The 26718-nt window shown below is 44.2% G+C and overlaps 1 protein-coding gene across 1 annotated transcript in view; it reads right to left on the minus strand.

Moving 5' to 3' along the window:
- The window catches only part of ASTN1 (astrotactin 1), a 368181-nt gene that overhangs the window by 221020 nt on the left and 120443 nt on the right, over positions 1–26718 (minus strand). The window contains exon 2 of the mRNA XM_069546136.1: positions 23271–23458. Coding sequence (XP_069402237.1) covers positions 23271–23458 — 188 coding nt within the window. The remainder of the gene's footprint in view (positions 1–23270; positions 23459–26718) is intronic.

The raw sequence follows: 26718 nt of genomic DNA on the forward strand, positions 1-26718 counted from the left end.
TGCTCCCTTGGCTGGAAAGCCTCCCAGGATGGAGTCAGTTGCAGTCGGGTGTCTGCTGTCTCACTCAGGCGATATTTAAATGGGAGGTCCATGATACATCATCTAGAGGATACTAACTGTGTTTTCAGAAAGCAGGATGGCTTCTACCACCCCAGCCTCATTCTAGCTCGGATCTTTCTGTACTACTAGCAAGCCATCAGGAGATGGCAGAGGGCTAGCTGAAGCTGACAGTGATGCTTTTCTAGTAAAAGTGAACTGACCTGTGCTTGGTTCTGACTGTTCATGCTGTCCTCCACATAGCTCCGCATGAATACAATCTCATCACCAGAGAGGTCAAAGATATCTGTTACCACATTTTAAAATATCTATTTAGTACCTAATCATAGGAAGAGCTATACTATGTGCTTTACAAAAAGAATAGTGTGAAAAGAATTTCCTTTTCTAGAAACTAAAGTTTTAATTTGTGTGTTTTTAATAATTATGCATTTTTTTGTATTACCAGATGGAAAAGAATAAAGAATGATAAGGAATCCACCTACCAGTGGAGGAGATGTGGGTTCACTCCTTGGGTTGGGAAGATCCCCTGGAGAAGGAAATAGAAACTCACTCCTGTATTCTTGCCTGGAAAATTCTATGGACAGAGGAGCCCCATGGGCTACAGTTCATGGGGCCGTGAAAGAGTCGGACACAATTTAGTGGTAAAATGGCAACATTTATATATATAAATAAAATATATATATTATATACATATGTTTACATTTGTACTTCTAGTTTTGCAGAGTGACCACAGGTAAGACGGAGAAGTACTTGCTCACTATTCTGCAGTTGGAGGAATTAAATTTGCCTTCGCAAGAGGGCTACACACTGTCAGGACCAACACTTTGCACCAATTCTCTCTGCCACTACACCATGACAAATGTGGGCTGCACCCTGGACAGACCCCACAGGCACACCGAGGGTTTGATGTACTCCCAGCACCAGCCATAACTCCATTTTTTTCCTCTCTGTCAAGAAGCTGCACCAGAATGCAAGTTGAGTGCGAATGACCTTATTACAGGTCATTTATAACGTTGACTCCACTCTAATGGAAAAAAGGAAACCAGTCACAAATTTCAGCACTTTACCTATTATTAGTATCAAATTCACTTGCCACACTTTACAATTGATGGGGTCATGGCATTGTGGCTGCAAACTGCAGAGGTGTGAACACAGCCACTGAGGACAGGGGAAAAAAAGTTGTGGTTTCCCCCCCCCCCGGAAGCCTAGTTTTATCCAGAAGGCTGGATCAGGGACTGTTGTATCTTTAGGTTCCAGGGGGTCAGCGGGGAGGCCTCTTCATCATACAACACCAGGTGATACCACCTTGGTCCTCGTGATATGCCACGTAATGCTCACGACTGCAGTTCTCACTCTGAGAATCTTTCACAGCAATCTTGCCTGGTCTCAGTTAAAACAAGCATTTAGTATAAATACATATAGACAGAAGGCCTTGTGACCTGGCCAGTGCTGGCGTGTGTGTCAGTCTTCCCTAGTTCCTTTTCCATGACAATGGGAGGAAGGAAGAGAGGTGAGGGCTTAGTGGAGGGAAAGGAGCCCCAGCAACCAGAGAGGAGCCCTGAGGAGAACATCCCCCAAAGCTCCTGCAACACAGAGCAAGGGGCACCGGCCGAGTGCCTGGGCCCAGTCCTAGAGGTGCTACGTTTCAGGCATTTGGCCCTTTGGCCTCTGTGAGCCCAGCTTGCTCCGTCTTCCCCACGGGGTGGTCTCTTTATTCCCAGAGTACCTTTCAGCCAGGCCCACGGCTGGGACACAGTAGTGAGGCCATCACATTCTGGGGAGACAGACTCCCATAAGGATGGGACCAGGGCAGAATTATGCACCAGGAATTGCCCAGGCAGGGACCCATCATAGAGGGAAGGGGGGCTCAGGAGCGCCTCCTAGGGGAAGTCATGGGCAAATTTTAAAAACAGTCATTAGAAGTTTTGGACCAGGTTTGGAGGAGACAAGACATTTTACATCAGAAGTACAGTGAAATCATGTGCTAAGTCACTTCAGTTGTGTTGGACTTTGTGACGCCATAGGCTGTAGTCCGCCAGACCCCTCCGTCCATGGCATTCTCCAGGCAAGAATACTGGAGTGGATTGCCGTGCCCTCCTCCAGGGGATCTTCCCGACCAGGGATTGAACCCATGTCTCTTATGTCTTCTGCATTGGCAGGTGGGTTCTTTGCCACTAGTGCCACCTGGGAACAAATGTATTAAATAGCAAGAGAGTTCCAGGAAAGATGAATGAGCTGGTCAGTGTGGCTAGAAGAGAGAGTCGACACAGCGAGGAGCCGTAGGAGAGGAGGGTCAGGTCATGAGAGCTGCAGCATCTCAGAATTTACCCTCCAGAGTGGAGGAACAAACCCATGCATTTCCCTGGTGGACACTGTCGAAGCTGGATTTCACCAGGGACAGCCCAGCGACAGTGAGAGGGGGATTTTGAGGGGATGGAGTCAGAATGCAGCGTGAACAGGTAGAAAACTCCTGCAGCAGTCAGGTGAGAGGTGATGGGGGACCTGAATTAGCAGTGGCAGTGGGGAGGCAAAGAAGAGAGAGATTCTAGAAACTTTCAGAAAATCAAATGAGCAGAGTAATGAGGAGGGAAAGGGAGGAAAGGGGGTGATGCTGGTGGTCCTTGCCCAAGAGAGGCGGAGAACACAAGAGGTGAGGAGGGTGGTGCGGAAGGTAGATGTTACATTTCACCCAATTCATGCAGTTCGGAATGCATGTGAGACACCACATACAGATAGATCTGTAAGTCAGAAGCTTGAGGGAGAGAAGCCAGGGCTGGAGAGAGAGATAGATGGAAGGACCAAGGGGAAAACACACAATACAAACAAATAAGATTCATTCCACAAACACCAACTGGGGATGTATCTTGTGTGAAGCGTTGTGCTGGTAGCTGTAAGAAATACAAAGATGAATCAGACTCAGACCAGATCCTGCCTTTTAGGAGCCTAGTAGAGAAGAAAAGAGTCATCAAAATTCGAACACACTGGAAAGAGATAGATACCAGCCATGAGAGGTGCTCAGAGGCTGTGGTGGTCCAGCCATAGGAAATCAAGAAGGCACGGTCTCTGGTTGAGAGATCGGGGGAGGTGGTCAGGGGGAGGTGTTTAAGGGAGGACATAAAAGATAGGTATGATTTGCATACATACACATGGAAGGGAATGGAGGGCACAAGGGGACAATGCCAAGGCAGGGCCGGGAACACTGAACAGGATAGTGCAGAAAGGGGATCCTGGGCCGGAGAATGAACAGGAAGATTGAGATCCTTCTGTTCCCAGACAATAAAATGCTGTTTCTGTGGGTGATTCGCAAGCAAAATGACAATCTTTCTCCTTGTGACCTGGCTGTTGCTGCTGCTGCTGCTGTTAAGTCACTTCAGTCATGTCCGACTCTGTACGACCCCATAGTCAGCAGCCCACCAGGCTCCTCCATCCCTGGGATTTTCCAGGCAAGAATACTGGAGTCAGTTGCCAGTTCCTTCTCCAAGGCATGCATGCATGCTAAGTTGCTTAGTCATGTCCAACTCTATGTGACCCTATGGACAGCAGCCCATTAGGCTTCTCTGTACACAGGATTCTCTAGGCAAGAATACTGGAGCGGGTTGCCATTTCCTGTGACCCTAGCGACCTGAGATGATGTTGCCTGGGTAAGGCAGCATTTAGCACGAATGCTGGTGAACAATGTCTGGATGTAGATACAGCCCTTTGAAAGTGCTCACAGTACCACACAGAAATAGTTACATGGCCCACTTCCCACTCCAACTTTTTTCATTAGATAAAACTAGGTAAAAATGCACATTGAATCCAAGCTTGAGCAAAGAGGTAAAGGAACTCACTGGCGTGTAGGAGAGGGAAGCAAGGAAGAGGGAGACAGCTGAATGCCCAGTGCTGCAGAGAGGACCTCATGCAACTTCCTGATTCCTGGTGGAAATCCAGCATTGCCTTGTCCCGGTCCCCATGCTGAGGACCAGGGAACCCACCAGGAAGGGGAGTCTGGCAGGTGCCCTGTAAGTCCCTGAACTATCAGTTGGCAAAGCAAGGTCCACCATCCTGTCAGGACTTTTCCTTCCAAAGCAGATTCCCTCCCCCCCACCCAACTGCTGTCCTGAGAACAGAGCTCACAGGGCAACTGAGGCCCTCAGGTGAGGAGGAAATATAAAACCACTGGCTCAGCAGTGCTCGCTAGGAATCCCGCTGCCTCCAAAGTCATTTTAGATAGGAGGATAAAGATCCTCTTCTTAGAACACCCCAAGTCCTCTAGAGGTGACTCCTCATGCTCTGTGGGACACTTCCCCTTACCAAATCCCCTAAGCTGGACACTGGGGGCCTTTCCCATAACCTGATCCCTCACATGGTCCAAAGACCACTCCATCCTGGAGAACTTTAGCCAAGATGGGGCACACCTAGGGAGACTCTCTGGGGACTGTGAGAAGCAGAGGGGGCTAAGCACAGGGGCCCTGGGCCAGCAGTTCAGCAAGACTCCAGGGTAACTGCAGAGTAGTACCAGTGGGCCACAGGAAAAGGGTCACAGTCACCAAACTCCTTTCAATGGATCAGCACTGTGGGAAGTGACAGCTCCCTGCCAGGGCAGAAGTGGGTCCATCAACCCAACCTTAGGCACAGAAGCCCACCTCTGACCCCATAGATCCTCACCTCACACTCATAAATGGAAAAAAAAAAAAGAGTAGAGTTGCTTCAGGGGATGGAATAAAGTTACTTTATCGATTACTCTGAAGACTATTTTAACCAGGGATTGCTACTGTCCCATACATCCTTCATTCTCATATTCCTAGAAGGTATGAGCTGGAGACAACTTGAAGGTCACCTAGGCTGGGCTTCCCAAGGCACAGTACCTGCAGCCCATCTAGTGTTCCTGGTTGATGGCATGCCAATGGCTGGTAAAAGTGTCAAACATTTTTATTTCATAAAAGGTTTGTTATTTTTTTCCTGGCATATTTTGAAATAATGAACTATTACTTCAGACCCATGGTTTTGCTGGCAGTTTCATCTAAGATAAAGCTAAAATAAGTTCAAACTGAAAAAAGACAGTCAATTTAAGTAAAAATATTCTGAAAACACTAACACAGATTGTATAAAAATTTGGCAAAAAAAAAACACACACACACAAAAAAACCCTGAATGCCTAAAGTTTTGAAAACATTCATTTACAGATAAGAAAATTGAAGTTCAGGATGGTGAAGGAGCTTGCCTGAGGTTTCACAAACTTTCAAAAGGGCTAGAATGGATGCCTCCTGACTTCTTATTCAGTGGTCTTATCCAGCATGGGGCTGTTGGTCTACTTGGCCTTTTTTTTCCTTAAGAGTTTTAGATGCGGACTATTTTTAAAGTCTCTTCTCCAGTAGCATATTGGGCACCTACCAACTTAGGGAGTTCATCTTTCAGTGTCATATCTTTTAGCCTTTTCGTACTGTTTATGCGGTTCTCAAGACAAGAATATTGGAGTGGTTTGCCATTCTCTTCTCCAGTGGACCATGTTTTGTCAGAACTCTCCACTATGACCTGTCCATCTTGGATGACCCTACATGGAGTGGCTCATAGTTTCATTGAGTTAGACAAGGCAGTGGTCCATGTGGTCAGTTTGATTAGTTTTCTGTGATTATGGTTTTCATTCTGTCTGCCCGCTGATGGATAAGGATAAGAGGCTTATGGAAACTTCCTGATGGGAGAGACTGATTGTGGGAGAAACTGGGTCTTGTTTTGATGGGCAGGGCTGTGTTCAGTCGGTCAGTTCAGTTCAGTCAGTTCAGTTGCTCAGTCATGTCTGACTCTTTGCAACCCCATGGACTGCAGGTTGCCAGGCTTCCTTGCCCATCACCAACTCCCGGGGCTTACTCAAACTCATGTCTGCCGAGTTGGTGATGCCATCCAACCATCTCATCCTTCTTCTCCTGCCTTCAATCTTTCCCAGAATCAGGGTCTTTTCCAAGGAGTCAGTTCTTCCCATCCAGGGGCCAAAGTATTATTTTTAATCCAATATTCTGTTGATGGGCAGGGCTGTGTTCCCTCTCTGTTGTTTGACCTGAGACCAAGCTATGGTAGGGGTAATGAAGATAATGGTGACCTCCTTCAAAAGGTCTTGTGCACACACTGTTATATTCAGTATCCCTGACCCTAGAGCAGGCCACTGTTGACCCACGCCTCTGGCCAGAGACTCCTGAATGTTCACAGGCTAGACTGGGCCAGTCTCTTGTGGTGTCACTGCTCCTTTCTCTTGGGTCCTGGTGTGCACAAGGTTTTGTTTGTGCCCTCTAAGAGTCTGTCTCCCCAGTCCTGTGAAAGTTCTGTAATCAAATCCCACTGGCCTTCAAAGTCAAATTCCCTGGGGGTTCTCAGTCCCTTTGTCAGATCCCCAGGTTGGGAAGTCTGTTGTGGCTCCTAGAACTTTCTTAACAGTGCGAGAATTTATTTGGTATAATTGTTCTGCAGTTTGTGGGTTGTCTGCTCAGGGGCCTTATGGTGGGGTTAATGGCGACCTCTCCAAGAGGGCTTACAGAATCAAGACTGCCAGGAGAAACATCAGTAACCTCAGATACACAGATGACACCACCCTTATGGCAGAAAGAAAAGAAGAACTAAAGAGCCTCTTGATGAAAGTGAAAGAGGAGAGTGAAAAAGCGGTTTTAAAACTCAACATTCAACAAATGAAGATCATGGCATCTGGTCACATCACTCCATGGCAAATAGATGGGGAAACAATGCAAACAATGACAGAATTTATTTTTGGGGTTCCAAAATCACTGCAGATGGTGACTGCAGCCATGAAATTAAAAGACTCTTGCTCCTTGGAAGATAAGCTATGACCAACCTAGACAGCATATTAAAAAGCAGAGACATTACTCTGCCAACAAAGGTCCATCTAGTCAAAGCTATGGTTTTTCCAGTGGTCATGTATGGATGTGAGAGGTGAGTGAAGTAAAGTGAAGTCGCTCAGTCGTGTCCAACTCTTTGCGACCCCATGGACTGTAACCCACCAGGCTCCTCCGTCCATGGGACTCTCCAGGAAAGAATACTGGAGTGGGTTGCCATTCCCTTCTCCAGGGGATCTTCCCAATCCAGGGATTGGACCCAGGTTTCCCACATTGCAGGAAGATGCTCTAACCTCTGAACCACTGGACTATAAAGAATGCTGAGCACCAAAGAACTGATGCTTTTGAATTGTGGTGTTGGAGAAGACTCTTAAGAATCCCTTGAATAGCAAGGAGATCCAACCAGTCCATCCTAAAGGAAATCAGTCCTGAATATTGATTGGAAGAACTGATGCTGAAACTGAAACTCCAATATTTTGGCCACCTGATGCAAAGAACTGACCCATTGGAAAAGACCCTGACGCTGGGAAAGATTGAAGGCAGGAGGAGAAGGGGACAACAAAGGATGAGATGGTTGGATGGCATAACCGACTCGATGGACATGAGCTTGAGCAAGCTCCAGGAGTTGGTGATGGACAGGGAGGCCTGGAGTCCTTCAGTCCATGGGGTCACAAAAACTTGGACACAACTGCATGACTGAATTGAACTGATTTTTAACGTCTCTATTGAATTTGTTATGATATATTACTTTTGCTTTGTGTCTTGCCTCTTTGGCCATGAGGCATGTGGGATCCTAGCTCCCTGAACAGGGATGGAACCCACACTCTCTGCATTAGAAGGCAAAGTCTCAACCACTGGTCTACCAGGGAAGTCCCTTGACCAAGTCCCCAGTCCAGTCTTATGGAGTGCAGGTGGGCTCGTGGCCTGTACCACTCTGCCATGGGAGCTCTGAACAGAGCCCCAGTTGGGACATGTGGGCACAGCCCCATCCGAACTCCAGGTGGGGTCCAAGGAAGGTGACCATGCCCTGGAGAGGCTGGAGGCTTTAGATATTGGGACTGCTTACTGTGATCAGCAAAGCACTGAGGTGAGTAGGGCTAGAGACTGACGCAACCAGTGTAAAGCCTAAGGATGGTGACCTGGATGTATACACTCCATGAAATTTGGGGAATAAAGAGAGAATCATGGAGAAGGAAATGGCAAGGTACTCCAGTATTCTTGCCTGAGAAATCCCATAGGCAGAGGAGCCTGGCGGCCTACAGCCCACAAGGTTGCAAAGAGTTGGGAATAACTTAGAGACTAAACAACTACAACAATATAATTTTTTATTCTTATATGTAATTTGATAACAAAATAGACTAACAATTGTACAAAAAAAGAGAGAGAGAGAATCAAAGAAAGATGCTTTAACATCACTGCTGGATGCATAATGCTTCTGAGTTTGTTTTGTGTAGCAAATGACCTCACTCTGTATATAATACTATGTTTAAAGCCCATAAAGGTCAAAATATGACCTACTCACTCATAAATCCATAACACTTATACATCTTAATCCCAAAGCCTTCTGCCCTCTTCCTCAGACAAAAAGGAGGGAGGAAACAAAGGCTGAATCCTTCAACAAATGTTTGGTGTCAGAGCTCCTGTCGGGATCCCACACACCCCTGTCTCCCTCACGGTGTTGGAGCAGCAGAAGTCACCTTAAGTTCACCCTAAGCCAACTCTGGGATTGGGAGCCAGAGCCCAGAAGGTCCCAGATACTGTTCCATGAAGCCACAGTCCAGTGTATCAATAAACAGAACGGCTGATTCATCCCAATTAGAAGGCTCCTTGACTCATCTTTGCCGCTATTCGTGGACGTCAGCAGCAGCAAGAGGTGTCAGGAGAATCATAAATAGCAGGGCAGCATTAAAAGGCTCCTGACCTCCCTGGATGTACCATGGGGACCCCAAAGCAATATTGGGGAGGGCTACTGACATCAGCCTCTTATGTCGTCAAGACTTTTAATAAACTTCAGCAGATACTTGAAAGACTCACAGATGATTTTATGAAAGAGAGTGAAGTCGCTCAGTCGTGTCCAACTCTTTGCAACCCCCTGGACTGTAACCTACCATGCTCCTCCGTCCATGGAATTTTCCAGGCAAGAGTACTGGAGTGGGTTGCTATTTCCTTTTCCAGCGGATATTCCCAACCCAGGGATTGAACCCAGGTCTTCTGCATTGTCGGCAGATGCTTTACCATCTGAGCCACCAGGGAAGCCCCTGTTTTGTCCATCCTCAGACTCCTCAGCAAGGCAGAGAGCCCCCACCAACTTATAAATCCTCCCATATCGCCAACTTGACTGTGACATGCCTGAGAGTACCATTCTACTTCTATGTCTGAATGTACATTTATATGAGGTATTTTGCTTTAAGGTATACTCTAACGTGTCTAGGGCTCTCATACAACTCTACTATATATGGCAAAGTTGAAGCCAAGCAGGAGACACAGGGAAGAGAAGATAGCATGTTTGCTAATCGGTGTCCTGTTTATATTTCTTTTGTCAAGTTTTAAGCACATTTTTGTTTTCATCAATGTTTGTGTTCACGAAACCCAGCAATATCACTCAGGAAAGGCTAATGTGAGTGTATTTCACCTTAATTTGTAAATACCATATGCCTGTATTATAGCAAGAGCAATCTTTATCAATGCCTTCCTTAAGTGACAATTATAATCAATCCATGGGAGTCTAACAAAAACTAGCAAACCATTATCTTTCACTCTGCGAATAGGACCCTATCACTTCTACCAAGTTGTTAGAGTCTAGTCTGTTTGGGATCTGCAGACAAAATGAGGAGAATGTACTAGATGAGGGTCACTAGACTGTGGCCTCTAGGCCAAATGTGGCCCACTGCCTGTTTTTATAAATAAAGCTTTATTGGAACACAGCCACATACACTATTCATACAGTGTGTATGGCTGCTTAGGTACTATGATGGCAAGAGTTGGATAGTTGCAACTAAGCTTAAATGGCCTTCAAAGCTGAACATGTTTACCATTCGGCCCTTTACAGATCCTTGGCCTAATTTCCTGCCTTTAGACATGCTAGGGGTCTCTCTGTGGGCATAGCTGGCTCTGGCTACTACACATAAATCTAGTCTTCTCCAACCAAGGCCCATGGGTGTGAGTTTGTGGTCATAAATATGGGAAAACTTCAGGTCTGTGAGAGAATCCCAAAGGTTTAGGGAGGGGCAGAATGTGAGGGAAGACAGCAAGATCTAGAGGAAAGATAACATCATTAGGAATAAGAATCTGAGTTTTTCCACCAGTGCTGACCTGAATATCCCCCACCATTATGTATATGCCTTCTTTTTGCTGTTGAAAATGTAATAACAATCTTTGTATCCGTGGATACCTGGGCAGAAAAGGAATTCCCATAATGACATCATTTGGTTTGATGAAAAAAATAAATGAGTGAAGTTCTTCCAGGGAAGTTTGGAGCTGAGATTATCATGCTAAACTACAGGACAGCTGCTAGGAAACCCTGTAAACAACAAAACTGAAGCTGACTTAACAATGCCCTGGATGTACATGACCACATCCCAGCTTTGTCACGGGCACCTCCTGTGGCCCTGATGGCCCTAATTGCCTCAGTCTTCTCCCTGAGCCAAACTCCTCAAGGACTCCTCTAAGGTGTTGCTATGATCCCACCTGCTTTCCTGGCTCCCCAAGGCAGAGGGCCCCTGGGTAACACACTGCACACAGAAATTGTTATAGCCAGTTTGTGTGGCATCGCAAGAGTTTATCTAGACGATATTTACTAGACATCTCCCAGGGGCCAGGCATATAGGAAGTGCTTAATAATCATCTCATTTAATCATCATACCAGCCGAAGAGGTAGAATCTATTATTATTCCCATTCTATAGATAAGAAAAGTGAGAATAGAGAGATTGAGCAATTTTTGCCAAGGTCACTGGAAAATCTAGTCAGTGGAGGAATGAGGATTTAATTTTTTTGGTCTTTCTGATAGCAAAATCATTGTTATAAACTACCAGAGCTAGACCACAGAACTACACAGTACTACACCATAGGACTGACAGTCTTCACTGGCTTCTTGGCTTCTCAATGACTTTTGCTCAGATCCAACCTCAGGTTTCTATAATGCTTGGTCTTGTGGCCCAATCTAGTTCTTCACTCTTTGAAGTGGCTTAGAGACTCCAACATAACAATACCTTGCCTAATTCTCTATGTGTCTTCCTAACCTCCATTAAGTAAAGGTTTTTTGCTGTGCTACCCAAAAGAAGCACATTTGTTCCACCGCCTGCACAACTGGAGAAGCTAGCCAACCCTCACGCCACCAAGCTGCAGTCTTAATGGCAGAGTCAAGTCTGAAGTCAGATGTACTTGTCTTGAAACCTGGTTCCACCTGCGTGACCTTGGGTCTCTAATTTACTTTCTGTCTCAGTGTTCATATCCAAAAAATGGGAGAATTAATATCTATTTCACAAAGCTACTACAGAAATTGCTATTGTTCCTGAAGATAATCCCATACATTGTCTGGAACAGAATGAGTGAAGCAACAGCTTCACTACTACAAATATTACCAACTCTTAATATTGAGTTAAACCCCACAGAGATCATGACGCTTGCTTTCAAAAAGATCTTCAGGAATTTTTGAAACTAAGTATTTAAAAGTAAATTGTTGGCATCTATATCAAAACTAGGAGAAGGCAATGGCAACCCACTCCAGTACTCTTGCCTGGAAAATCCCATGGACAGAGGAGCCTGGTAGGCTGCAGTCCATGGGGTCGCTAGAAGTTGGGACACGACTGAGCGACTTCACTCTCACTTTTCACTTTCCTGCACTGCAGAAGGAAATGGCAACCCACTCCAGTGTTCTTGCCTGGAGAATCCCAGGGACGGGGAAGCCTGGTGGGCAGCTGTCTATGCGGTCGCACAGAGTTGGACACGACTGAAGTGACTTAGCAGCAGCAGCAGCAGCAGCATATCAAAACTAAGCTAAATTGCTGAAGAGAATATTACATCCAGTTGTTAACAGATATTAGTATCCTTAACAGATATTAGTATCCTAGTGAAAATTTGGCCTCTTAGCTATTTTCCTTGCTGTCTAGAGAAATGAGGGTAACTGAAGGCCTCTGTGAGCTTCAGGAAAGAGAAGAACAGAATTATAAAGAGAGTATAAAGAATGGGATGGAACGGGAAATCACTTGGCACACAGTTCTGCCGAAGATCATCGTCAAATGTTAAGTGTTAATGATATGATTGAATGTTCCTTGAGTAGAATCTTGTCTTATGAATTTTCTCTCTCCTTAATAATTCAAAAAGAGTACCCGAAGCCTGCCATGAAAGGATCAATAACTAAATGAATGAATGAGTTGATGATTTTTTCTTTTAATCAATGACAGGTCAGTAATGCTTTAAGAGCGTGTGGTTTTTTTTTTTTTTTTTTAGTTTCTAGAAATTAACTGCAAAAGTGTGAGAACATACATATAAAGAAGGCTAAGTTTTTACTGTTACTTGACTTTCACAATTTTAGAGTTGGAAGTCCCCAACTTCCCTCATTCCTTCTCTGCCAATAAACCTGCTGCCAGCTGTGAGGGAGAGTGGCTGAAGCCAAGGTTAGCAGGTGGGGTCAGCAGAGCTGAACAGACTCTAGCTTTCAGGCTTAGCTGCCTGGAAGAGCCACAGAAAGACAGACCTGTAGCCCACCTCAGTTGTGGGTCCTAGTGCTCATAGAGTTGTTGGCTTTAAAATAAAAATGGGGACACATAAATGAGTTTCAGCAGACAGAACAGCAAAACCCAGTAAAAGGGCATGTAATAAACATAGCTCGGGCAATCACCAGGGACCAGCACACGAACTGGGTACTTCTTAGAGTATATCATGATTGTGCTTCGTCCCTCAGTTGTGTCTGACTCTTTGCAACCCAATGGACTACAGCCTGCCAAGTTCCTCTGTCCATGGGATTTCCCAGGGAAGAATACTGGAATAGGTTGTCATTTCCTCCTCCAGGAGATCTTCCCGACCCGGGGATCAAACCCACGACTTCTGCATTGGCAGGCAGATTCTTTACCACTTGAGCTCCCTCTTTGAGTATACAGATTCTGACAACTGCCTCAGTTCAAATCTTAGCTCTGCAACCTTAGAGTTGTTTCACTTGAGGCAGTTTACTTAGCTTGTCTGTTCCTCAATCCCTTCATTTGTAAAATGAGATAATAAACTCTACCTAAGGATGTTGTGACATGAATGACAAATAAATGAGCTCATTTTAAAGTACTTAGTCGTAAACACATAGTAAGCGCAAACGACGATCATGATGATGGTGGTGGTGGTGGCGGGGAGATCTTCCGATCCTTCTAACATCTCTACAACTTAGACTGTATTGCCTACTACATTAAATGAGTGAATCAGGGATGCATGGCTTCTCAGCCTCCGATAAAGGGAACGGTTCCAAGCTGTATCTGGAGCAGAAGTCCCCCATTTTCTATGTCACCTAAGCCAACCTCTTCGTAATAACAGCCAAGAGAAGGAGGTTTGTTAAGGTTGCATCCATCTATGGGCTATTTGACAGGAAAGTCTTTGAAGATACAGGAACTACGGTAACTAGTGAGGTCCATTCACTTGTTTCCCTGAGTTAGAATAAGAGTGGTGGAAAGTGGGGAAGCTGGCAGCCCAGGAAAACAATGAGAAACCTCGTAAAGTTGAGAGGAGTCAGGCGAGGCCTGAAGGGAGGTGACCTAATGAGAGAATGGATAGTATGAACATTTAATAATGGTATGAAAACGAGGACATTTACAGTGTAGACTGGACAAGTTTCCCATTCATGGCCACAGGAGCAACAGAAACAGGTGCAAAAAGCCAAACCACAAAGTGCTGAGGCTGGGGGCTCACAAGATGACTTGGATACTGCCCAACCCACCAGTCCCAGGTTTCATGAAATTTTGCTTTTAAGATTTTTTTTTTTAATATCAGAAGATTCCTGTCTCCCATACCTCCCTATGAATTTCTACAGTAAAACTTCATTACAGAGATGGTCTGAGTAGATCTCCATTCTTTAAAGCTAAAAAGTTTAATCAATACATTCATGTCACAGATGAAGTCATGAAGCCTCCCAAACGATCAGTTCAGTTCAGTCGCTCAGTCGTGTCCGACTCTTTGCGACCCCATGAATTGCAGCATGCCAGGTCTCCCTGTCCATCACCAACTCCCGGAGTTCACCAAAACTCATGTCTATCAGGTCAGTGATGCCATCCAGCCATCTCATCCTCTGTCGTCCCCTTCTCCTCCTGCCCCCAATCCCTCCCAGCATCAGAGTCTTTTCCAATGAGTCAACTCTTCGCATGAGGTGGCCAAAGTACTGGAGTTTCAGCTTTAGCATCATTCCTTTCAAAGAACACCCAGGACTGATCTCCTTCAGAATGGACTGGTTGGATTTCCTTGCAGTCCAAGGGACCCTCAAGAGTCTTCTCCAACACCACAGTTCAAAAGCATCAATTCTTTGGAGCTCAGGTTTCTTCACAGTCCAGCTCTCACATCCATACATGACCACTGGAAAAACCATAGCCTTGACTAGACGGACCTTTGTTGGCAAAGTAATGTCTCTGCTTTTGAATATGTTATCTAGGTTGGTCATAACTTTTCTTCCAAGGAGTAAGCATCTTTTAATTTCATGGCTGCAATCACCATCTGCAGTGATTTTGGAGCCCCACAAAAATAAAGTCTGACACTATTTCCATTGTTTCCCCATCTATTTCCCATGAAGTGATGGGACCAGATGCCATGATCTTCGTTTTCTGAATGTTGAGCTTAAAGCCAACTTTTTCACTCTCCTCTTTCACTTTCATCAAGAGGCTTTTTAGTTGCTCTTCTGCCATAAGGGTGATGTCTTCTGCATATCTGAGGTTACTGATATTTCTCCCAGCAATCTTGATTCCAGCTTGTCCTTCTTCCAGCCCAGCATTTCTCATGATGTACTTTGCATAAAAGTTAAATAAGCAGGGTGACAATACACAGCCTTGACGTATTCCTTTTCCTATTTCGAACCAGTCCATTGTTCCATGTCCAGTTCTAAGTGTTGCTTCCTGACCTGCATACAAGTTTCTCAAGAGGCAGGTCAAGTGGTCTGGTATTCCCATCTCTTTCAGAATTTTCCACAGTTTATTGTGATCCACACAGTCAAAGGCTTTGGCATAGTCAATAAAGCAGAAATAGATGTTTTTCTGGAACTCTCTTGCTTTTCCCATGATCCAGCGGAGCTGGCAATTTGATCTCTGGTTCCTCTGCTTTTTCTAAAGCCAGCTTGAACATCTGGAAGTTCACGGTTCACATATTGTTGAAGCCTGGCTTGGAGAATTTTGAGCATTACTTTACTAGCATGTGAGATGAGTGCAATTGTGCGGTAGTTTGAGCATTCTTTGGCATTGCCTTTCTTTGGAACTGGAATGAAAACTGACCTTTTCCAGTCCTGTAGCCACTGCTGAGTTTTCCTAATGTGCTGGCATATTGAGTGCAGCACTTTCCCAGCATCATCTTTCAGGATTTGAAAGAGCTCAACTGGAATTCCATCACCTCCACTAGCTTTGTTTGTAGTGATGCTTTCTAAGGCCCACTTGACTTCACATTCCAGGATGTCTGGCTCTAGGTGAGTGATCACACCATTGTGATTATCTTGGTCGTGAAGATCTTTTTTGTACAGTTCTTCTGTGTATTCTTGCCACCTCTTCTTAATATCTTCTGCTTCTGTTAGCTCCAGACCATTTCTGTCCTTTATCAAGCCCATTTTGCATGAAATGTTTCCTTGGCATCTCTAATTTTCTTGAAGAGATCTCTAGTTCTTCCCATTCTATTTTTTCCTCTATTTCTTTGCATTGATCACTGAGGAAAGATCAATTCTTCTTATCTCTCCTTGCTATTCTTTGGAACTCTGCATTCAGATGCTTGTATCTTTCCTTTTCTCCTTTGCTTTTTGCCTCTCTTCTTTTCACAGCTATTTGTAAGGCCTCCCCAAACAGTCATTTTGCTTTTTTGCATTTCTTTTCCATGGGGATGGTCTTGATCCCTGTCTCCTGTACAATGTCACGAACCTCCATCCATAGTTCATCAGGCACTCTGTCTGTCAGATCTAGTCCTTTAAATCTATTTCTCACTTCCACTGTATAATCACAAGGGATTTGATTTAGGTCATACCTAAATGGTCTAGTGATTTTTCCCTACTTTCTTCAATTTAAGTCTGAATTTCACAATAAGGAGTTCATGATCTGAGCCACAATCAGCTCCCAGTCTTGTTTTTGCTGACTGTATAGAGCTTCTCCATCTTTGGCTGCAAAGAATATAATCAATCTGATTTCAGTGTTGACCATCTGGTGATGTCCATGTGTAGAGTCTTCTCTTGTGTTGTTGGAAGAGGGTGTTTGCTATGACCAGTGCATATGATCAGAGGGCAGACACACTGAAACCATACTCACAGAAAACTAGCCAATCTAATCACACTAGGACCGCAGCCTTGTCTAACTCAGTGAAACTAAGCCATGCCATGTGGGGCCACCCAAGATGGGCGGGTCATGGTGGAGAGGTCTGAGAGAATGTGGTCCACTGGAGAAGGGAATGGCAAACCACTTCAGTATTCTTGCCTTGAAAACCCCATGAACAGTATGAAAAGGCAAAATGATAGGATACTGAAAGAGGAACTCTCCAGGTCATTAGGTGCCAAATATGCTACTGGAGATCAGTGAAGAAATAACTCCAGAAAGAATGAAGGGATGGAGCCAAAGCAAAAATAATACCTAGTTGTGGATGTGACTGGTGATAGAAGCAAGGTCTGATGCTATAAAGAGCAATATTGCATAGGAACCTGGAATGTCAGGTCCATGAATCAAGGCAAATTGGAAGTGGTCAAACAAGAGATGGCAAGAGTGAACATTGACATTCTAGGAATCAGCGAACTAAAATGGACTGGAATGGGTGAATTTAACTCAGATGACCATTATATCTTCTACTGTGGGCAGGAATCCCTTAGAAGAAATGGAGTAGCCATCATGGTCAACAAAAGAGTCCAAAATACAGTACTTGGATGCAATCTCAAAAATGACAGAATGATCTCTGTTCGTTTCCAAGGCAAACCATTCAATATCATGGTAATCCAAGTCTACGCCCCAACCAGTAATGCTGAAGAAGCTGAAATTGAATGGTTCTATGAAGACCTACAAGACCTTTTAGAACTGACACCCAAAAAAGATGTCCTTTTCATTATAGGGGACTGGAATGCAAAAGTAGGAAGTCAAGAAACACCTGGAGTAACAGGCAAATTTGGCCTTGGAATGCAGAATGAAGCAGGGCAAAGGCTAATAGAATTTTGCCAAGAGAACGCACTGGTCATAGCAAACACCCCAAACGATAGCAGGTTACACAAAATGGTAAAGCCAGGATCTGAATACCACCTTCCAATTAAATGCAGGGTTTCTTTCCACTATACCCCAGTTCCCACTCTACAGGAATGGGGGAGGGTAGCCAGCAAGATGGATAGCTGATCAATTGCAATGGCTAATAGATTCACAAGTTCCCAAATCTACTGCATCTCGGCAAGACATGCACAGCCAGACCATGGTGCCAGGTATGGGAGGTTTGCAAGGCGACTCTCCCGCGGCTTTTGGAATAGCCCTCCAATGGACCTGGGAAGCTCCAGGCTCTTGCACATCAGACTGTTGAGACAACAAAAAAGCAAAGTGTTTGTCTTATTTAGGGGTCTTTCTATTTTAGGAACTGCCCACCATTTTCCTAATGGGAGGCCAAGAACACAAAGATGGGTTTGGCAGGGGGACAGTGTGGCCTTTAGGTCAGTCTAGCCCCATCATGGATGGCTTGAGTCCCTAGATAAGCTCCTTGGACTGAATCAGAACCTGTCTTTTTGTACCTTCCAATTTATTATTCGAGTTCTGTTCTTTGTGGTAACACAAAATGTCTTAACTCCTCTATCTGGTTCTTAAAGATCAGAAGGACCAGCCCTGATCAATTAGGGTCTGCTCTCTTCAACTAAACAAATACTATCAATTGACAAGAAAGATGCAAAAGTGACTCTGATGAATGAGAGTAACAAATTTTTGGTAACAGGTTTGTTGAACTTTAAAGGTGCTGAAAGGAAAAGCATCTTGCCCTGTTTCCCTTGCCCACATACACTTAATAAGTACCTGACAGTCTCGATGGCATATAACGATGACCATGCTTACAACTGCTCTTCTCTGCCCTAGGAATGGTTGAGCTTGAGGAAGGAAATGAAGAGAGCTTCAAGCAAAGTAATATGCGACTCTAGACAGCTGAAGTGAACTTGAGTAAGGATGCTTAGGTAGGAGCAAGCATGTGTCTTCTGGCACAAGTGGGCTGCCATCCTGGAAACACAACCCTGCTGTTGCTGCTGCTGCTAAGTCGCTTCAGTCGTGTCCGACTCTGTGCGACCCCATAGACGGCAGCCCACCAGGCTCCGCCGTCCCTGGGATTTTCCAGGCAAGAACACTGGAGTGGGGTGCCATTGCCTTCTCCAATGCATGAAAGTGAAAGGTGAAAGTGAAGTTGCTCAGTCGTGTCCGACCCTTAGCGACCCCATGGGCTAAACACAACCCCAGGGCTCCCCATGTGTGTGCTCTGTGGGCTTTGTGCTAACTCAGCCTGAAGTGTGACTTCCCCAGAATGGAACTTCTAGAACCTTATTTTCTAAATTGTTTCTCCCAGAAGAAAACTATGTGTCTCGGGCTCACCTGGGGCTCCCAGAAACAGGAAGCCTGGGGACCCCTGAGGAGCCAGCAGTTGAAGGCCGTAGGAACTGGCCGACACTGGCCAGTGGGCTCCCCACAGGGGCTAGTGGTTCTGAACGGCACCCAGGCTTGATTGATGGGTTCTCCTCACAAACTCTCAGAAAAATGCTCAAAGATTTTTTTCCCCTCAGTTGTGATCTGTGCCTAAGAAGAGTGAACTATAAAAGATATCATCTAACAGTGGGAGTTATCATATATATATGCATGTATACATATAAACACAAACACACATATATCAAACTGAAGCATTTTTGAAAGGCTACTTGCTGTTAAAAATATACTTAACCAACCCATATTCATATAGGAAGTCTATTAACACTGTCATCTTTAATTATAAACATGAAATATGTAGATAATACATTAAAATTACATTATGTACTATTAAATTATCATGCATATTTTAAGCAGAAAAATGTAGATCACATGGTAAATTAGCAAAAGTACATGAAAATTTAAATTCACAGTCTGACTATCTAATGTAAACTTGTATTAAAACCTGGTCCTCAATGGAGTAAATGATTTGCTAATAACTGAAGAATTTCTTGACTTTGGTTTAAGCTCACATGTCAGTTTACATTTGATGATTTTGTTTTCACTTGTTCAAGAGCTTGCAAAATAGTATCCTTGTGTGCTTTTGTAGTTTTAAGTGTCAATTATCCGGCTAAATTCGAAATAAATCTCTTCAGCCAAGTTTGAATCATGCAAGAGGTTAAAATACATCATGTGACCCTCTAAGCAATAATATAAGATTTCTGGAGGGAAATCCAATTGTTCTATGTAAGGAAGAAACAGTACCTCCTTGGAAAAAATAATTCAAAAGTTTTAGGATGTGATTGAAAAATAAGAAAAGCAAAAGGTTTTTCAAAGTTTTAAATTGCCAAGTTCTCAGCTGAGGTATTGGTTTTCTGTAAGCTCAAGATTTTGCTGATGATATATTTATACTGGGCACAATGTAAGAAGGAACTTACCAATTCTCATCCATACAGTGTCAAAAGGATACAAAAAAGGGTCTTTCTTGGCATCTCATTCTCTCATTACTTACATTTTGTATGTAAAACAAAACACAGCCAACAGCGAATGCAAAATATAAAAATACACAGTGGTCCCTGCACTGAGGCAATATGGATGAGAAAAGTGTAAATACAATGAAAGAAATGTAAACTTTAAGGTGTTCACAGAACCATTAATTCCCTCTGCACATATTGGAAATATTTAGGATTATCAGTTAAGCTTTTATATATACATTTTCTCAACAAGAGAGAAAAGGTTGGGTATATTCATGTTTTGATAATAACCTTAACTTTTCTCTTTTTTTGAATTATGCTATTTGGATCCAGCTGAAAACCTCATCAGTATTGATCGTTACAGTTAATGAAAAATAGCCCTGCTATTGTTATTTCATAACTAACAGGGTTTGGGTAATAAGATTTCATTTAAGTGCATTTTGCTGCCCAACACTGTTACTAGTCAAAGGACTTTGCTACCTTCTAATGCTTATACTACTGTCATGCGAGGAGCCTCAAATGGCTGCCTACTTACTTCCAAAGGATACCGCGCAAAGAGTATCAGATAGTCTACCAGTCCCTGAGTCTCTCAAGAAGAAACCATCAGAGACTCTGGGAACGACATCTTCAAACAGGATATCCTCAGGCTTGATTTCTAAGCTGAGGGCAGATACACAACTTCAGACTTTGAAACTGTTTCCAGAATAGAATGTAAAGAATAGGAGAGGCAGAGTCTGAGGGTGGATGGAATAGGGCTGGAGGAAGGTGGGATGGGAAGGGGGCTGCGAGAGGCTTCACTGACCACATGGTCTCTGCAAGGATGGGAGGCAGTACATCCATCTTTGGTTTGCCTGGGGAGCCCTGTGCTCCTGCAGAAGTCATAGGCTTTCCTGAATTTTCCATGGAGGTGTGGGTCTATCCACATCCAAGGGCAAGTTGGAGACACATACAAGATTTGCCCACCCTCACGCTTTGCTCAAGCCCTTCTAAGGGCTGCTCTGCCCGCTCCAGTTTAGTCAAAAATAACATGGCATAAACTAAAGTCAAGCTGAAGGAGTAATCACTCTTGTTTTATTTGGAAAGCTGAACGTCACTGTTGGTCTGTCATGGGTAACCAGTAGCATATGAAGGAAAGAGCTCAGAGTCCCAGGTTTAAGGCTGATTTTTGTTCTCTTTCTAATTCCTTGTCCACTGTCCATTAATTTCTGCCCAGGAAAACTCAACAAAAAGCATTAGCAATACAGGACTTTTCCTAGGGGTTCTTACATTTTAAGGACACCATCTATTTCCTCAAATTATTTGGCATCCTTGATCAGCCACCCATCCCCATAAATATGTGCACACATACGCATCTACACACTCACACTTCTCTAGCGAACCTATCAGAGCATCTCATTCTGTGGATAGAAGGCGGGGTCCTTGCTGTGGTGAAGATAGGGTGTGGCAGCCAGGACAGCTTCAGTCTGTCTTCCCTCAGAAGCTCACAGCACTCCCCCGATCCCCACGAAACATATCTTCTGACACCTCATCCGTCCTAAGCTCATACTTTGGGTCTTTCTTTCAGACACAGCCACATCCAACAGGAATTCCTGGGAATCTCTTTACAGTTCTCTTCGCCCCAAACAATTTTGTGGTGTTCTTTGAAATGGTCTTGGACCAAAAGAAACCAAACAAAAACTATCCAAGACAAAGACCACTTCCCACATTGATGGGAGGCTGTGGATGGCTGGTGGAAAGTCCACTATTGTGCCTTTCTTTTCAATCAGACCATATGATAAATACAAAATCAATGCGGCTCCTACCTCTGTCTACCTAGTCAATGCCAGGGATGACACTGACGATCTGCCCATTCTCACCACAATCTGGAAACTGCAAGCTACACTGAAGAAAACAAGCTTCCTCAAGAGAGGAAACCCTGGTCTTTAATGAAGGAAGTACAGGTACTCTAGCCCTTCTGTTGTAAACCTCAATTAGCACAGTAATCTCATTTACCCACTCAGTTTCTGGCATATTTGAGGTTGACCATTTGCTATGGAAAGACTCTTTTCTCACCCACATAGTTTCAACAAACTAGAACAGCTTACACATATACAGGTAATCTATCAAATAAGTCATTCCTGGAGACACTGGCTGAGGAAGAAACGGAAGACTTGCATTTTGAGATTTTATGGGGATATCTCCCATGCCAAACAGTTAGACAATGGAAATTAAATGTGAAGTAAGCCAGAAAGAAAAACACTAATACAGTATAATAACGCATATATATATGGAATTTAGAAAGACGGTAATGATAACGCTGTATGCAAGAGAGCAAAAGAGACACAGATGTATAGAACAGTCTTTTGGACTCTGTGGGAGAGGGCGAGGGTGGGATGATTTAGGAGAATGGCATTGAAACATGTATAATATCATATAAGAAATGAATCGCCAGTCCAGGTTTGATGCAGGATACACGATGCTTGGGGCTGGTGCACTGGGGTGACCCAGAGGGATGGTACGGGGAGGGAAGTGGGAGGAAGGGGTTCAGGATGGGGAACACGTGTACACCCGTGGAGGATTCATGTTGATGTGTGGCAAAACCAATACAATATTGTAAAGTAATTAGCCTCCAATTAAAATAAATAAATTTAAATTTAAAAAAAATTATAAAAAAATAAAATGTGCTCAGTTTTCCCCAATCTAATATACAAAACTAAATAGCACATAGTGATGGTACAAGAGTAATAGATTAATTACAGTTTAGACCAAGACCTCATTTGGTTTGAAAGAGCGCATCCTCTCCCATACACAGATAATCAGTCAAGTCTCAGCTTGCTTTCAGGCTACCCTCAGAGCAGGTGATGTATTGATTTTACTAATAAAAATATTGAGTGAGTCAGGCATTTTTCGTTTCTACTGGGAAACACATTCATTTATTCCACAAATAATTATTTAGTACTATGTGAATGCATTATTCCAGGTATTAAAGATATACCAATGAAGAAAACAATATCAAACAAAACCCATGCCTGTCACTATAGCACTTAATGTCTGTCTAGTGAGACTCTAAAATATAGAATGTTAGAGAAAATTCTCTAATTTTCAGAAGGGATGCTGATGGGATGTTTCTGAGCTGGACTAGTGGGAGAGGCAAGGCTCTATTTATTGGCATGTCCTTTACTGTAAGAGGATGGAAAGCCAGGACTAACTTTCTCCGAGCTGGGAGAAGATGCCTCGGTAGCAGCAAGCAGACTGGGCAATCCAGTCACTCAGCAAACATTCATGGAGAAACTATTAGAAGATATTCTGATCTAACTGAATAATCCCTTTCTAAGACAATCCAATGCACCCATCTGAGGTGGTCTCTGATTTGTAACAGTTACTCCCTATCTAGGCATGTTCCTAGAGAACCGTCAGGGAGTAGTGCCATGGAAATAACTGCAATTTTTACTTACACCACAGGTGGAGACATTTCCCATAAATGAGAAATCAACTTATGAACAAGATCTATGATGAGACTGTGGAGATGGATCCTCCAGGGCTGCGGCACCCCATTCTTAAGGTCAAGGTAGTATAGGCTGAGCGGCTATGGTTGCGCTGCTCTTACCATGACTGAGATGTGCAGGATTCTCAGCTCCTCTTCTGCTGACTCATGCTGTGGTTCTTCAGTTGGATCTTGCCCAGGGAGGCTTGGGGCGCCATCCTGGTGGTGGATGTGAAAAAGTAAAGTGCCATTCTCCAGCCACTGCTGCCTCCAGCGCACCAGAGGGATGTCCTCCGTGTTGCCTGAGATCTCTAGAGCACAGACACCAAAGGCACAGGTCAGAATTCCAAGTGGACCAGTCCACATCTACAGTTTCATCTTCTTTTAAGACACTGCCTCTGAGTTAGTCAATGTCAGCTGAAGACAACAAAGGGTTTCTAACTACAGTTGAGTCAGGCTTACTGCTGCCCCAAATCTTAAGGAGGGGAAGAGGCCCTGAGAAGAACAGAATTAATCCCCCATCAGTCTTTGCACCATAAACTAATGGCCCAGGCTCCCGCCCACTGAGAAAAATACAAAGGTAAAAATTCAAGTTTTTCACCATGCTTCTATGATCAACAGCATCCTTTACTCAGCACAGTTTGAATACCCTGATGACCCACTGAGGTAAACAGAAGGTTGTTTGCCTCTTGTAAATTTGAAAGTGTGAGTTCCCTAGCAATTACTCTTAGACACCAGTGAATCTACCAAGGAGAGAGTTAGTAATTGGCACTTCTGGAAGAGTCCTGGGAGGGTACTGCAGAGCAACTGGAGCTGGGAGGTCATTTCTAAAACCACCATCATTCGCTGCTTAGTCCACTGGAGATGTCTGATACTGGCTTTTGGCAGGTAATGTTTTAATTCCCTTTAATTTTTCTCTTCATTTTTGCAGAGCAAAGGTGATGTACATGAGAAGATAATGAAGAAGTGGGCCCTTATCACAGACTTAAGTGCTCATCTGCTTTCTGAGCTCTAGATGCAGGCACTGAAATAACATCAACAATGAATACCAATATACGCAAACCTGTTATGCACGATAGGAGCTCGGCTATGCTGCAAAAGTATACTTCTATATGTCCCTTTCTCTAATATTCCTAAGCAGTATTGTATCAAAGTTTTGAGACATCCCACTATAGAAAGAACCTGATTAACCCAGCATTCTTGAGTTTCATTTGGCCCTAACACCATTTTTTTTCCCCCTTAACAACTACTATCACCCTCGAAAGCTAATATTCTGCTGAACATACTCAGCAAAGCATTGCTTTAAAATTTTCATTTTTTTTGAAAGGCATGGCTTCTTCTCCCAAAATGTATCACCTTTGACCAAAAAATTCAATATACATAAAAACGATTTAATAAGATCCATTTAGAAGAGTATTCTCATCAAGTAGCACAATCATAAAGAGGAAAGCAATTTTAAATATTTATCGAGTTTATAAATATCTTTCACTATTTGTGGGAGTGTACAAATGATGTTCTGCTGTATTTATTTACTTATATATTTATTCTTTAATTTATTTAACCTATCCGCACTGGATATGTGCTCCGTAAGCACTGGCACTGCTCTAGGCACCCAGAGACCAAACTGAATGAAATCCTCGACAAGTTCTCCAAAGCAACCCACTGTGAGGGAATGTGTCCTGTTACACCACATGCATAAAAGCTTTGTGGAGACAGAAGAAGGAAAGAGTAACCTTGCTTGGACAGAGGGTGGATGATGGAAGGAGAGCAGACTTGCCAAAAGATGCTATGGTGTTGGGCCTTGAAGAATGGACTTTGTTAAGTAGACAGAGATGTGGGGAATGGACAGTCAGACACTGATAGAATACGGAGAAGGAAGAGAAGGAATATTGGCTGGTCTTCTCAGGGAAATTACGTGAGGGGGATTCATGATCCACAGGTCATCAGCCTGTCTCTAAAAGTCATCAGCCTGTCTCTAAAAGACACTGCGATGATTCTCTGGCTCAGGAGTTCACACCCCTGGGGCCATGGGCCTGCACCGGTCTGCACTGCAGGAGGTGAGCGGTGCGCAAGGGAGCAAAGCTTCATCTGCCGCTCCTCATCACTCCCCATTGCTCACATTACACCTGAATCATCCCCTCCCCATCCCTCTATTTGGGCCCCCCCACCCAGTCCATGGAAAAACTGTCTTCCATGAAACTGGTCCCTGGTGCCAAAGAGGTTGGGGACTGCTGCTCCAGTTCATCCTACCATCCTACAGACCAGAGAGGAGAATAAACTTAGAAGCGTGCAGGAGGGTGAGGGTGTAGCAAAGACAGGGTGCTCAGAGGCCCCTTGATTCTCAGCCTCTCTCCCTAATTATCTGAAGGACCCAGTTGCCCCGTTGGGCTGGTCAGAGTCTATGCTCGCGAAGTGACCGGCACAAGCATCGAGGACACCGCAGTGGGCAGAGGGTGTGAGAACGGAACGCGCCCTGCAGCCCAGCCCTGCCTTCCCCCAGGCACAGCTCCATTTGTTAAGTGAGGAAGTGACGCAGGCTTCCCAAATCCACCCTTCCTCTAAGGGTTTTTTAAGATTTCCAGGTAAACAGAAACCCCCGGCCACACCTCCGTGGGCACGTGGGTCGACCTGTGGCTACCACACCATGCTTCATCACAAGCCCTGCAATCACAAACCTCACTCCCCAGCACTTACACTTTCTAACCACGCATCAAGCCTCCACATCAAAGCCCTGAAAGACTTCTCCTGGGAGACACCCTTCCCCCTCCCAGGTCTGTTTCCTGCAGCTGCGGTAGAAACCAAACTCTATCTCCTCCTCACCACAGACATAAAAGTCACAGGCAGGGATGGACATGAACACACTGCTGTATTTTAAATGGATAACCAACAAGGTCCTACTGCATAGCACAGGGAAATCTGTTCAATGCTATGTGGCAGTCTGGATGGGGAGGGAGTTTGCGGGAGAATAGATACACGTATACGTATGGCTGAGTCGCTTTGTGATGCACCTGAAACTATCACAACATTGTTAATGAGCTCTACTCCAATATGAAATGAAAAGTTTAAGTTAAAAAATTACAAGCAGCAACAGCTCCTAATAGAGCACTTAATGGCCTAATTGAATCATCTAGAGCAACACACATTCAGCCTCTTGCCTGCACTTGCTCTAACCCACCTTGGAATTTATTCTGCACATGCCAGGTGCCTCTTTAGCCTTTCCTGTAACTATTCAAGAGGAATCCAGCACCTGATACCTCTAAAGCACTCAACAAACTGGCTTTTTATCTCCCTGGAGACCTTCATCAAGGAGGTCAGTCTCATTAGCTCTGTTTTAACTGTGGAGGCAAAGGCAAGTAAATACCCAGACCAAAGTCACCCCAGCCTGACACAGAACAGGGTCTAAGACAGATGAAGGAACTTCTATCAGATCCCCTCAACCTCCAACACACATATCAGACAACATGACCTTCGAACATGCATAAAGGAGGAAGCAATTGAGTTTAAAGTCCATGGGGTCTTTTAGGAGTTTTTGTGCTGTAGTACTTTAATTCTTTGCACAAAGTCTTGGTAT

Source organism: Ovis canadensis, chromosome 12, assembly GCF_042477335.2.
Source record: "Ovis canadensis isolate MfBH-ARS-UI-01 breed Bighorn chromosome 12, ARS-UI_OviCan_v2, whole genome shotgun sequence".
NCBI classification, from domain to species: domain Eukaryota; kingdom Metazoa; phylum Chordata; class Mammalia; order Artiodactyla; family Bovidae; genus Ovis; species Ovis canadensis.